This window comes from Rhinopithecus roxellana, chromosome 7 (assembly GCF_007565055.1).
Source record: "Rhinopithecus roxellana isolate Shanxi Qingling chromosome 7, ASM756505v1, whole genome shotgun sequence".
In the NCBI taxonomy this organism is placed as follows: Eukaryota; Metazoa; Chordata; class Mammalia; order Primates; family Cercopithecidae; genus Rhinopithecus; species Rhinopithecus roxellana.
This window is the reverse complement of record NC_044555.1, coordinates 94,036,228-94,050,096: the sequence shown is the minus strand read 5'-3', so window position 1 is coordinate 94,050,096 and position 13,869 is coordinate 94,036,228. Positions and strand designations below refer to the sequence as shown.

The 13,869-nt window shown below is 40.6% G+C and overlaps 1 protein-coding gene across 1 annotated transcript in view; it reads left to right on the top strand.

Annotated features, from left to right (window-relative positions):
• Positions 1-263: 263 nt before the first annotated feature.
• Positions 264-13,869, top strand: part of LAMP2 (lysosomal associated membrane protein 2) — a 30,018-nt gene continuing 16,412 nt past the window's right edge. The window contains exons 1-2 of the mRNA XM_010354735.2: positions 264-581; positions 12,747-12,865. Of these exons, the coding sequence (XP_010353037.1) occupies positions 518-581; positions 12,747-12,865 (183 nt within the window). The 5' untranslated portion in view covers positions 264-517. The remainder of the gene's footprint in view (positions 582-12,746; positions 12,866-13,869) is intronic.

Here is a 13,869-nt window from a genome sequence, read left to right as displayed (position 1 = left end):
GGGGGCTAGGGGAGGGAGAGCATTAGGAGAAATACCTAATGCATGTGGGGTTTAAAACCTAGATGAAGGGTTGATAGGTGCAGCAAACCACCATGGCACATGTATACCTATGTAACAAAGCTGCACATTCTGCACATGTATCCCAGAACTTAAAGTAAAATTAAAAAAAAAAAAAAAGACAGAAAAAGAAAAAGAAAAAGAAAATGCTGTCCGCGCATATCTCTTAGGAGCATAGGAAGGGTTGTGAACCAAAAAGCCAGGGCGTGGTCGCCCCGCCCACCGGCCTCTACATCACCACCCCTCTCGCCGCTTTCAAGCGCGGAGATTGGCTGTAAGCAAGAAAGAGCCACGCCCCTAGTCTTATGACTCGCACTGAAGCGCCGATTCCTGGCTTTTGCAAGGCTGTGGTCGGTGGTCACCCGTGCTCTTGACCCAGGTCCAGCGAGCCTTTTCCCTGGTGTTGCAGCTGTTGTTGTACCGCCGCCGTCGCCGCCGCCGTCGCCTGCTCTGCGGGGTCATGGTGTGCTTCCGCCTCTTCCCGGTTCCGGGCTCAGGGCTAGTTCTGGTCTGCCTCGTCCTGGGTGAGTTGTCGGGCCCTCCCGATTAGTCTGTCCGCCTGGGCCCGGGGCGCCAGTTCAAAGCCACAACCTGAAAGACTGGTCCGAGGGGGAGGGGGTTGAGAGGCTCAGCAACTGACACTGGGCGGCGGCGGTTGGCCTGGGGAGGCGAGCGGTGACCTAGAGAAGGCCTGACAGAGGGATGGCGGGGAAGAAGGGCCCAGGAGAGTAAGAAGGGGCCGGTAACGGGGGATGGACGCCGAGGGAGTAGGCTGGGAGGAGTGAAGCGTGGAGAGGGTCAGGGTGGAAAGAGTAACTTGGGGAAAACACTGAGGAGTGAGCGTAGGAGTGTGGTACATGCAGATTTGGGGCGCCAGAGACAATTAGGAGAGTCCTGGTTTGCTGAGATCAGGGAAGAGTTTTGAAGATGGTGGAAAAACTATGGGGTGAGATAGGAAATTAAGAGAGGAGATCATGCCTGCCTGGAGTAGCTTGGGGGAAGAGTGTGGGTGGGGGACAGATGGGACAGATAGGACAGTAGAGCCTGAGGGGCAGGGACAGGGTTGGGCATTTTGAAGGCTGGAATTTGAGGCTGTGAAGAAAGGGTGATTCAAGAGATTAGGAGTGATGCTGGGTTTGAGTTTAGTAGTCATCGTTTTAAGGGCGAAGGAGCCTAAGGTAGCTGGGGCAATTTCCAGGAAAGAAAACTTGGACCCAACCTCTGGAGACTAAGGGGTTCGGTGGGAACTTTGATGGGGAGTGCACATCTGACTTGGAGGTATTGAGGATGTCGATTTTCTCCCAGTTTTGCTACTTCCTCCCAGCCAGACGCTGACAAAAAATCCCCAGACGTTTCAGTTAGGAGGGCCTCCCAGATGAGAGGTTTTGATAGACTGAGTTTGGTAGACCACCTCTTTGCCTTCAGAGTCTCTTGTTTTCTTTCTTCCCCATCACACTAGCCTATTACCTCATTTTTTGGGGGGTGCAGGGAGCAGGTAGACAACTTGCTAAGGATTGGGTTGTTACCAGGGCCTCATTAGAATGGCTGGATGGGGCCGGGCGCGGTGGCTCACGTCTGTAATCCCAGCACTTTGGGAGGCCGAGGCGGGTGGCCTCACCTGAGGTCAGGAATTCGAGACCGGCCTGGCCAACATGGTGAAACCCCGTCTCTACTAAAAATACAAAAATTAGCCAGGCGTCGTGGCACATGCCTGTACTCCCAGCTACTTGGGAGGCTGAGGCAGGAGAATCGCTTGAACCCAGGAGATGGAGGTTGCAGTGAGCCGAGATCGTGCCATTACACTCCAGCCTGGGTGACAAGAGTGAAACTGTGTCTCTAAATAAATAAATAAATGACTGGGTGAATGTTCGCTGATTGTGTTGTGCCCTAATAGGCAGTGGGTCCCTAACAGCTTTAATGCCTAAAGGTGAACTTTGACTAGTGTCTCTTCCTGACTTAATTCATGCTGTGCTTATTCTACCCACCTGCTCTTGCTATTTGTGACTTAATAAAATAACATAAAGAACAGACCCAGATGGAAGTGGGAAAGAAATAGACTTATTAGGGGTCTGAGAAAGCAGTGAGAGGTATACATTTTGTAATTCACATTTCAGTAGAATAAAATCAACACCCTGGAGTAGTCATTCTCAACCAGGGGACATTTGGCAACTTTTGGAGACATTTTTGGTTGTCACAACTGGGGGATTGCTTTTAGAATCTAGTGGGTAGAGGCCAAGGATGCTGCTAAAAATCCTAACTAAGCACAGGGCAGCCCCTCACAACAAAGAATTATCTTCCTGAAAATGTCATTGATAAACCCTGCTCAAAAACCATAGTATTGGAAGGGTTCTTGATTATCTAATTCAGTGACTCTCAAGGACCTTTTCATGGGTCTATGAAATAAAAACTTTGGAATAATGTTAAGAAGGTATTTGTCCTTTTTGGCTGGGCACAGTGGCTCACGCCTGCAATCCCAGCACGCTGGGAGGCTGAGGCGGGTGGATCACCTGAGATCAGGAGTTCAAGACCAGCCTGACCAGACCAGCCAGACTGGGTGAAACCCAGTCTCTACTAAAAATACAAAAATTAGCCGGGTGTCGTGGCACATGTCTGTAATCCCAGCTACCTGGGAGGCCAAGGCAGGAAAATCGCTTGAACCCGGGAGGTGGAGGTTGTGGTGAGCCAACATTGTGCCACTGCACTCCAGCCTGGGCAACAAGAGCGAAACTCCATCTCAAAAAAAAAAAGAAAGTATTTGTCCTTTGTCCTTTTCACGCTCATCCACTCACCAGTGTACAGCGGAGTTTACCAGTGGCTACATAACATGTGATGACCTCACCACTCTGATGTTCTTATATTTTATTCATTTCTCAGTTTTAATTTCTAATACTCTAAATATCAATACATATAACTCACACAAACCTCTGTGAAGTCCTCAGTGGATAAGAAAGTAAAGGGGTCCTGACACCAAAACATTTGGGAATCCCTGATGTAGTCCAACTGTTCATAGGGTGCAGGAAACTCTTCTGTAGCACTTCTGAAAGGTGGCCTTGAGGCAGGCTTTGCTTGGATACTTAATTCGAAGCCTTAACTGTACCTTGGAGCACTTACTGAGGGCCAACTGACCCTAAGAAAGGATTGTTTACAATGGAAAGTACCTTATCAGTGACTAGAACACATCTGACCAAGGCATCTGTTAATCAGTAGTTCCCTGCCAGTTGAATCTGTGCACAAATACAACACTGCTATTGTTTGGGGAAAGTGAAAAAAATAATAGTTGTCCTACTTGTTGGCTTCCATGTCATTAAATTTTTTTTGTTTTTTAATGAAAGCTTTTTTGTTTTGTTTTTACAAAAGCAGTGCTTACTCATTGCAGAAAATAAACATGCAAAAAGAAGCACATAAAAGAACCCATCAGCTCATCTGCTAGTTTGCCATTTATTGATCGGGACTAACTAGATTCATCATCTTGGAAAATTTCCAAGATTGATCCCCTCCACCTCCAAGTTCAGAGCAGGATTTGGAAAAGTAAATATTAATAATGTACCTAGATCTGATTTTTAAGAGGTTCCAGGATGAAATAGAAACCATTTTTCTATACAGCTGCATTTTCTGATGGCTGTTGGTTCAGTGTGGAGCCCAAAGTCCTCCCATATGGCTTTTTCTCTCAAGAATTTAGCAGTTGCTTGGTGGGTTTTGCGCAAGTTACTTTTCTATATCAAAATGGATACCAAGAATAGGTTTTTGAAAACTCAGCAAATATTTGTAAAGTACCTACTATGTAGCTAGATCAATAAATATTTGTGAAGTACCTACTATGTAGCTAGAACTGTGCCTGGGTACTGTACAGGGTGCCAATGAAGGAGGACCTGTCCTAAATTTATAGTCTTATTAGCATTAGTGCTCTAGCTGTGCCAGTTTGACTTTGTAACTTTATAACTCTATCCCAGCTTCACCCGTAACCTTTTAAAAACAGCAGCTTTAGAGTAAGTACAGAAAAGGATTCTTAGAGGCTATATATTGGTCTTTTTCATAGAGATTAAATTATGCTGGTGTTTATTTGGATGAATTGTAACTGACCAGATAACTTTCCGAAGAGAAGCTATATGATTTAGAGGTGTTATAAAGTGGATAGTGAAAATCCTTTCTTTATATAATTGCCTAATTATGGTCCTTTTGTGACATCATAGATTTCAGGATTCTTCTGTGGTTATTGATTCTTATAACTAGCTTGACTTCTGTTTTTTGGTTTCTTTGTGTTTTTTTGTTGTTGTTTTTTGTTTTGGGGTTCAGATTTTTCTTTTTTAGGTTTGAGTCTTTTCTGGGTGGGGAAAACCTCACAGAAATATTCTTAGTGTCCGTCACTGGTAGGAGCCTCTCCCTTCCACACATGTTTACAGAATGCCTATTGTGTCCCAGCCACCATATTAGGTGAAAGTGACAGAGGAATGGATAAGACAGATGAGGTTCCTGCTCTCATGGAGCTTACATTTTAGTGGGAGAAGAAAGCTCGACAGATAAATAATATAATGTCAGATAGTGATAAACACTATGAAGAGGTTGGGTGTGGTGGCTCACACCTGTAATCCCAGCATTTTGGGAGGTCAAGGCAGGCAAATCACCTGAGGTCAGGAATTTGAGACAAGCCTAGCCAACATGGTGAAACCCCATCTCTACCGAAAATACGAAAATTAGCTGAGCATGTTGGCCGGCACCTGTAGTCCCAGCTACTTGGGAAGCTGAGGCAGGAGAATTGCTTGAATCCAGGAGACGGAAGTTGCAGTGAGCTGAGATCACGCCACTGCACTCCAGCCTGGAGAACAATAGCAAAACTCTGTCTCAAAACAAAACAAAACCCTATGAAGAAGATTACACAGGTAATGAGAAAGGAGAATGAGTAGATGATAGGAATGGGTGATGGTGGATGATCCTTCTTTATATTATGTGGTCAGAGGGCCTTCTATTATTGGGTGACATTTGGGCAGAGACCTGGGTGTTGGCAGGAGGCCAGCCATTTGACCATCTGGGGAAATAGGAATAAACCTTATCATTTGCAAAATCTTAGGTTGCTAGCCTATTTTCCACTCTTTTTTGTTTCCTCCTAGTTTTAATCAAGTCTCTCCTATGGTAGCAATCTCTAAGAGCAGAGACTACTTTATGTACTGTTATCTCCCATTTCCTACTTAGCATAGAGTCTGGTACATGGTTAACCCTTAGTAAATTTTTGTTGAAGATATTCATTGGTGGGCACTAGGGATATGATGGTAAACTAGACTCATTTAATCTCCTTTTTCTTCCATGAATTTTAAATGATGTTTTGCAAGAAGTACTTTCGGATTGAAAACTTCAAGATCAGTGCTAAGCAGTACAGATAATTATACAGTAATTTACTAAAGTATAATCCCATATAATAATGCTTACCTGTACTCCTTCAGATATACCTCCATAGTCTTGAAGGGGATAACAAGCACTAAGATTTTTCTGTAGACTTAAAACATTTCATTTAACTGATAACTTTGATTTTGAGTTTCTACCAAATTATTCTAGTTATAATAAAGATACTGGAAAGGACAGGCTTGCATTAGTTTGTTAGTCATTGATTATCACATCTGATAGAGTTATAGATATTCAAATATGTCCCAAATACCAGATTAGTTTGTTAGTCTTTGATTATCATATCTGATAGGGTTATAGATATTCAAATATGTCACAAATATCAGATTATCACATCTGATAGGGTTATAGATACTCAAATATGTCCCAAAAGAACAGCTTTGTTCCCCTACATCTTTGGGTAGATTTTGTCTATAACCAAGGATTATTTCGTAGCACTGGAGCTGATTTAAATGACCCTTGATGCAGGAAGGCTGCTCTTCTTTCTGTAGTGCAAAAGCATTCTGATCATAATTTTTTATTAAAGTGATCAGAGATCCCCTCTGGCCCAAAAGTATACTTTGTAAGTACTTGTTGGTATCCTGCTATGCATTGTGAAAGAATTCTGGAGGTGTGCCAAACACTGCTCAACAATAAGCACTTTCCATTAGTTGAGTAATATTGAATCTTGTTTCCTACCCACTCTCTGACCTTAAAAAATTAAGTCATTTTATAGCTTAAAAACATATTTTTATTAACTTTTAATGCTCTTTTTCATGTGTTCAACATTCTTACTTTAAAATCATATTACTTTTCTGTTTTAAGAAACTTACCAAAAAGCAAGGGTATAAGGTAACTGAATGCAATGAGTGTACCTATTATTAGGAATTATAAAGGAGAAGCAGTTAATCTGACTTAAACCTGTAGGAAAACCATCACTCTGAATAGAAAACAAAGACAAATAGGTACTGTATGCCTCTGTGTCCTGTATTTTAAGAAGACCTTTTGCTCAACATGAGTTTGAGGACAAGAGTCCAGAATTTAATATGATGAAAGTAAGCATAAAGCTAAAACGTGGGAAGGTTCCCTTTAGGTGCTGTGTTTACTAAAAGAGAGACTTGTAAATTGATATCTAACTTGTTTGGCAAATTTCTTTTAGCTCTGAAGGGTTTATATGCTTTCAAAGAACCTATTGGAGAAATATGCACTATAATTCTAAACAAGGGTAACTTGCCCAAAGTCTCACAGCTAGGAAGTTGGACTGCCAGATTTGAATTCTAGCTCTTCAATTCCAGGAATGGGGACTCTCAATCACTTCATTTTATGATCAATCCATTATATCTTAGATCATTGTTCCGTTTCTTTTTATTGGTCTTGTTTTATTGCTAGCATTATGTTCTTCCCCCACCCCTAATTTTGTGTGTTTATATTTTTTCAGCTACGTTTTGGGTCAGATAGACTTGCTAAAACCTAGCCACTTTTTGCATTGTCATACGCTTGGGGAAGTAAGGTCTGTGTTCTCTGTGAGAGGTGTTTTTTGTTTTTTGTTTTTTTTTTTTGAACAGAGTCTTGTTCCATTCCCCCAGGCTGGAGTGCAGTGGAGTGATCTTGGCTCATGGCAGCCTCTGCCTCCTGGGCTCAAGCAATGCTCCCACGTCAGCCTCCCGAGTAGCTGAGACCATAGGCATGCATCATCACGCCCGGCTATTTTTGTGTATTTTTAGTACAGATGGGGTCTCGCCATGTTGCCCCGGCTGGTCTTGAACTCTTGAGCTCAAGTGATCTGCCCCCCTCCCCTTGGCCTCCCAAAGTACTAGGATTACAGGTGTGAGCCACTGCCCAACCAAGGTCTGGGTTCTAAAAGAATTTACAAATGACCTTTTTGGAAAACAGGATTGAGAGGATATTTGACTTTGAGAACGTTGATTTTGAGGCATACCTTTTTCATTTATTTAGAGTACAAACTCTCAGCTCTAAAATTACACACTCTAGAATATATTCATCTATGGTTTTTTAATGTCATAAAGCCTTTTAACAATTGGGTATTGTAAAATCAAACACAGCAATAAGGATGGAAATTGCTTGCTAGAGACTTTTTAACAAAGTGTAAATATTTCAACTGTAAACTTACTTTCTGGGAAAAGCTCTGTTCCTAGCTTGAAATCTATGTCAAAATTTATTGAGGCAAAACCCAACATGGGGCTTGAGGGAATATCAGAAGACTTATAGGTTCAAGACTTGGAAGAGCTAAAGGACTGGCCTCTCTGTAATTAGATTAAGCTACGTTTTGGATCCGTATTGCAGTGTGTTTTCACCTTGATATAATCAATCAGTATTTATTGAAAATCTAATGTGCATTCAGCACTACTTGGAATGATAGGAGATAGAGGAAAAGTAATACACATGGTGTCCCCTACCATGACACACATGATAGATGACATTCATATAAAAGACACACTGCTAGGGGTTGTGGCATAGATCAGATCATCTGGTCAAGGGAGCATACTGGAATTCAAATAAGTGACAGAAGTGTTATCTAAAGGGAATCTTGAATCTATCCATATATATCATTCATTCACAGACTTGGTACTTTTTTTTTTAGTAACAAATTACTTGCTGTATATTATAATTTACCATGGCACACCAGTCTGTTATGAAGTGACAGTTGAAAACTGCTATGTTGGAGCTTATGACAGTAGGAGGGACAGGATTTACTGCTATAAAATAACTGAATAATTCAGGATAATATAAAATATACTGAAATGGGATATGCATTATTACTGCTCCTTGAGGGCTTTTATAGTCAAGGAAAGCTTTGTGGAGAAAATGGCTACTGAAAAAACAGATAGCATATCAGCCCAAGTTCTTAATTGTAAGGAAGAGAAATACAATTTGATTGATTTTAAGCAGAAAAAAATTTATTAAAAAGATACTGGGATGTAATGCATATCCTTTGGCCCCACAGTTTCATTCCTAGATATACAGCCAACACACACACGTAAATGTGTTTACCAATATGTGCAAGAATGTTTGCAACAGTGTTTGTAATAGCCTCAAACCGGAAACTATCTAAATGCCCATTAAAGGTAGCATAGATAAGTAGTTTCTTTTCCTTTTTCTTTTTTTTCTTTTTTTGAGACAGAATTTCATTCTTGTTGCACAAGCTGGTGGAGTGCATTGGCGCGATCTTGGCTCGCTGCAACCTCTGCCTCTCGGGTTCAAGTGATTCTCCTGTGTCAGCCTCCTGAGTAGCTGAGATTACAGGCATGCGCCACCATGCCCAGCTAATTTTTATATTTTCAATAGAGGCAGGATTTGGCCACGGTGGCCAGGCTGGTCTCAAACTCCTGACCTCGAGTGATCCGTGCTCCTCAGCCTCCCAAAGTGCTGAGATTACAGGCATGAGCCACCACACCTGGCCTGTATTCACCTGATCATAGAAGGTTATACAGCAGTGAGCACAGACTGCAATTACGCACAGCATGGGTGAATCTCACAAAACCTAAAATTGAGTGAAAGAAACCAGACACAAAAGAGAGCATAGTGAATGATTTTATTTATATCAAGTTGAAAAATGGATAAAATTAATATATAGTGTTAGAAATGAGGATAATGATTACCCTTGGGAAGGGAATAGTAACTGGAAGGGGAAATAAAGAGGGCTTTGGAAGTGTAGTTGACCCTTGAACAACACAAGTTTGAACTGTGTGGATCTACTTATACATGGATATAAGGCTCAAGCGATTCTCCTGCCTCAGCCTCCTGAGTAGCTGGGATTACAGGTGCCTACCACCAAGCCCAGCAAATTTTTAGTAGAGGTGGGTTTTCACCATGTTGGCCAGGCTGGTCTCAAACTCCTGACCTCAAGTGATCCGCCCACCTTGGCCTCCCAAAGTGCTGGGATTACAGGTGTGAGCCACTGTGCCCAGCCCTCCTTATGATTTTCTTAACATTTTCTTTTCTCTAGCTTTATTTTCAAAACACAGTATATAATACATATATAACATACAAAATATGTGTTAATTAACTGTTTATGTTGTTGGTAATGCTTCCAGTTAACAGTAGGATATTAGTAGTTAAGTTTTGGGGGAGTCAAAAATAATATGCAGATTTTCAATTGTGCAATGGGTCAGCACCTGTTCTGGTAATGTTCTGTTTCTTGATATAAGTGGGTTTGGTTTGTGAAAACTATGTGAGCTGTAGACTTAATATTGTGTACACTTTTCCCTTACATCTGTTATACTGTGCCTGTTTCTGTACATATGTTACATATGAAATGTTTATTAAAGGGGTATATTGGGTAACTCAGAATTTCTGGTGCTCCTGGCTATATATACCAAATCCCAATTCAGGATTCAACAACCCAGATCATGCCACTGAACTGCACTACCACTGCCAAGTGTGAAATTGCAGCTTGCTCTGCTGGCCTTGTTGCCTGGGAGCTTGATCCTGCTTCTGCTACTCCACACCTGCCTCCCACCCTGTTCCACTCCTGGCTCCATTTGCACCCCTCCTTTCAACGTGTGGGGTGGATACCTTTGTTAGGCAGAGCCTAGCACAAGTGGTCCTCCTTACTGCAAGGGAGTCTGTGAAAGCAAGTATCCAGTGTTTTCAGCTTTTATAGTGGGTGGTGATTTCTGCTAGAAATTGTAACAAGGGGACAAGGGGTATTTCAGATTTGGGGCAGCCAAAAAGAGAGGAAAATCCATCTTTGAGGTGAGCATTTAGGCCAATAGAAGAAAATAGACTTCAAGTGTTAGGAACAATAGAAGCCCAGGGTAGAGGTTGAATAGAGTATGGCATTTGAGCCCAGTGGAAACAAGTTTAACTGGATTAAAGGGTGTGATCTGGGAAAATAGTTTGAGAAAAGAAAGCAATAGGATGGGACAAGATTAAAGATTACTTTGAAAGTCAGGCAGAGGAATTTAAATTTCATATGGGAATTTTGGAGCCAGTAAAAGTTTTTGAACAAGAAAGTGTCGTAAAAGGACATGGTACTTAAGGATTGTTAATCTGGCAGCACTTCTAGGGTATCTAGGCATTGTTTATCATAATTTAGGTATGGGGTGATAGATTGGGAGTAGAAATAAAAGGCAAAGATTGGATTTAAGAGAAGATTTGAAGGAAAAAAAATCAACAAGACTTCTTGAAGAGAAAGAAGTAGAGGCTATTTCTGAAACTGAGCTTGAGTGACTGATCCCACTCTTCATTTAGAGCTAGCGAGGCTGAGGAGGGACCCAGTTTGGAGGAAGTAGAAGAATGAATTTTAGTTTGGGAATTGCTGAGTTTGAGGTGAGAGATATTGAGTAAAAGTGGTCCCTGTGTAGTTAGAGTTGGGGACCAAGAAGTGGAAAGAATTGTACTCCCAGGCATAAAGGCTGTGAAGGGAATGGAACAGAGTGTGCCAGAACCCTCGGGGTGTTTCTCAGCTCTTGTTTACAGGCCACCAGGTATACTATCTTGAATTTGATTTCAAGTGATACGTTTGAACCACAACCTCTACCTTCTGTTTCATAAAACGTCAGTTCTCACACCCCAAGACACATTGATGCTATCACTATTTTACATGGTCTTCTTCCTGTTATTCTAATATCTTTGGAAAGAAAACGATTAATACATTTGAGGCTTTTCTTGGTTATTTTCAATACTTTTGAATGCTTTGAATACAAGGAGAATAATATACTAAAGCTAGAGACCTTAAACAAGACCAAGGAAGACTGAATATAAAAAGCAAACCTCCAGTTCATTAAAATTGTAAGTTGGAGCTCTTGACTCCACTGCAGGGAGCCTTGGATCAGTAAGTGTGACAGCTCCCTTCCGTATTGTACTTAGAAAAGAATGATCGTAAAACCTACTTAGGCCTCACAAGGTCTTTTTGAGCCTTAGCCAAATGCATTTAGTCACTGTCAGTAACCACAAGCTTTAGTATAATATTCTGGCTTGCAAAGCAGCCAGGTCTCCAGAGCATGACGATAGGCTCTTGTATACAACTTGAATGCTGTTGCCGAGGCATACCTTCTTGATATTCATCTTAGCACTTTTCTGTAGTCTATAGCATGTCTGTACCTGTAGATGACAGTGGATTGCTCAGATATTTTTAAAGAGTATGCAAGTATCTTAACAGGAAACAGCTTACTCTTTGGGTAATGTGTGATACAGTGAAGAAAATCCCTTAAATAGTTGCTCAATATTTATGCTGCTGGCATGTTTGCTGGAATATTTTTTCACCTCTGAATTAGTATTTTGAGTCCTTGGGCTCTTCAGTTTAATAGGTAATGTTTCTATGTTTAAGTGTAGAAGATCAATCATGTTAGCTGAAAAGTCCCAAGGCTTTTCTGTCTCTGTAATATTTCTCTGCCTAAAGAGGTAGCAGGTTGAAAATTTAGGAAGTAACTTTGTGTCAAAAAATTCATCAGCCTTTCTAATCAATTAGATTTTAAAGTGAAACAAAGTGATAAACTTTGCATTTATAAGAATTCATGTTTTTCTTACGGATTTAACAGCCCTTTGCAACTCTGCTTCCTTGGTTACATGATACTCGGAAAGAATATCTGATCACATCAGAATAAAATCGTTTGAGAAGACATCCATGTGTCATAGGTTGTGTAGCTTGCAACAGGATTTAAAGCAACAAGATGATAGAATCTATCATTATTTTTGCAGAGAATGTTTCACCAGCTGGTCTGAGAGTAGTTTTACACCCCTACCAGGCTTCCTCTTACCTCATTTACCTCAAAAATCACAAGTCCTAACAGGCAAACTGTAACAGCCTAAAACAAAACTAGTAAGGTATAAATGCATGTGGAAATGATTATTTGAAGGCAAAAGGCAAATAAATGTCACCAGTCTGAGCCATTACCTAAGCATCCTAGGTCTAGTAACCATTCTTTTGGTAAGGGATAATGCCAACTTTTTTATCAATAGGATTCTGTTAAAAATACAAAGAAAAACAGTCAGCAGGATACTATATATATACACATACGTATGTGTATACTATATATATACACATACGTATGTGTATATATATAGTATACACATACGTATGTGTATACTATATATATAGTATCCTGCTGACTGCTGACTGCATGTATATGTATATACATACATATGTATATATGTATGTATGTATATGTGTGTATATATGTATGTGTATATATAGTATCCTGTTGACTGCTGACATATGTAAGTGTATGCATAGATATACTTTTGTTTCATTTTAGAGCTAGTTGAACTTCAGTGGTGGATAGAGCTTGTTTTTAATTTGTATGTATTTTTGTAGTACAATTTTAAAATCTTATTTTTTAAAATAAATCCAGGAGCTGTGCGGTCTTATGCATTGGAACTTAATTTGACAGATTCAGGAAAAGCCACTTGCCTTTATGCAAAATGGCAGATGAATTTCACAGTACGCTATGAAACTACAAATAAAACTTATGTAAGTATATATTTTAATTTTTCTTTGAGTTTTATAGTAGGAATTTAATTGACTTTTTTAATCCTTTAGATACATGTATACAAATGAAATTCCACATTGACTGACTTAATGCTTAAACTCTGGGAGTTTTTTTAAGCATACACACTCGGAAGTTATTCTGTTTAGTGTTAGAATGAATATTTCTTCTGATTCATTGGTTCTTAGGAGTTTTTGTAGGACTTGATTAAGGGCAAATGATCTGAAGATGACTATATGGTGTTCAGGTCTAACTATTTCTGTAAAGTATTTAAAATGTACTAGCACCAAAGCTTGCCCTTTTAAAAAATAGCTTCCCTTCTGGGCTTGGTGTCTCATGCCTGTGATCCCAGCGTTTTGGAAGGCCAAAGCAGGAGGATTGCTTGAGCCCAGCCTTGGCAACATAGTGAGACCTCATCTCTACCAAGAAAAAATTTAAAAATTACCCAGGCATGGTGGCACATACGTGTAGCTCCAGCCACTTGCCAGGTTGAGTGGAGAGGATTGCTTGAGCCCAGGAAGTTGAGTCTGCAGTGAGCCATGGTTGTGCTACTGCACTCCAGCCTGGGCAACAGAGCGAGACTCTAGCTCAAAAAAAAAAAAATGCTTACTTAGGTTGGTACAGAAGTAATTGCCATTAAAGGAACAAACCACAATTACTTTTGCACCAACCTAAGTAAGCGATTCTTTTTGGCACAAACAGCAATTACTTTTGCACCAACCTAACACTAAAATCTCCCCCTTTTTGGCGTCTCCTCTTAATCCCTTTGCCTTCTTATTTTCTTTTTGTTAAGGTCCTGACTACTTACAACCTAATTTTTTTAAAAATCAGTTTAAGAACAGCAGCTCAAGCAAGTTTTCCTTTTCTTTTTAGACATACATGAATTTATCCAGAGGAGTGATATATAGCTGAAGAATCAGGGACTGGTTTACACAGCAAACCAGGCAAAGGGCAACCTGGCCACGGAGAATGTATGATTTAGGCTGAA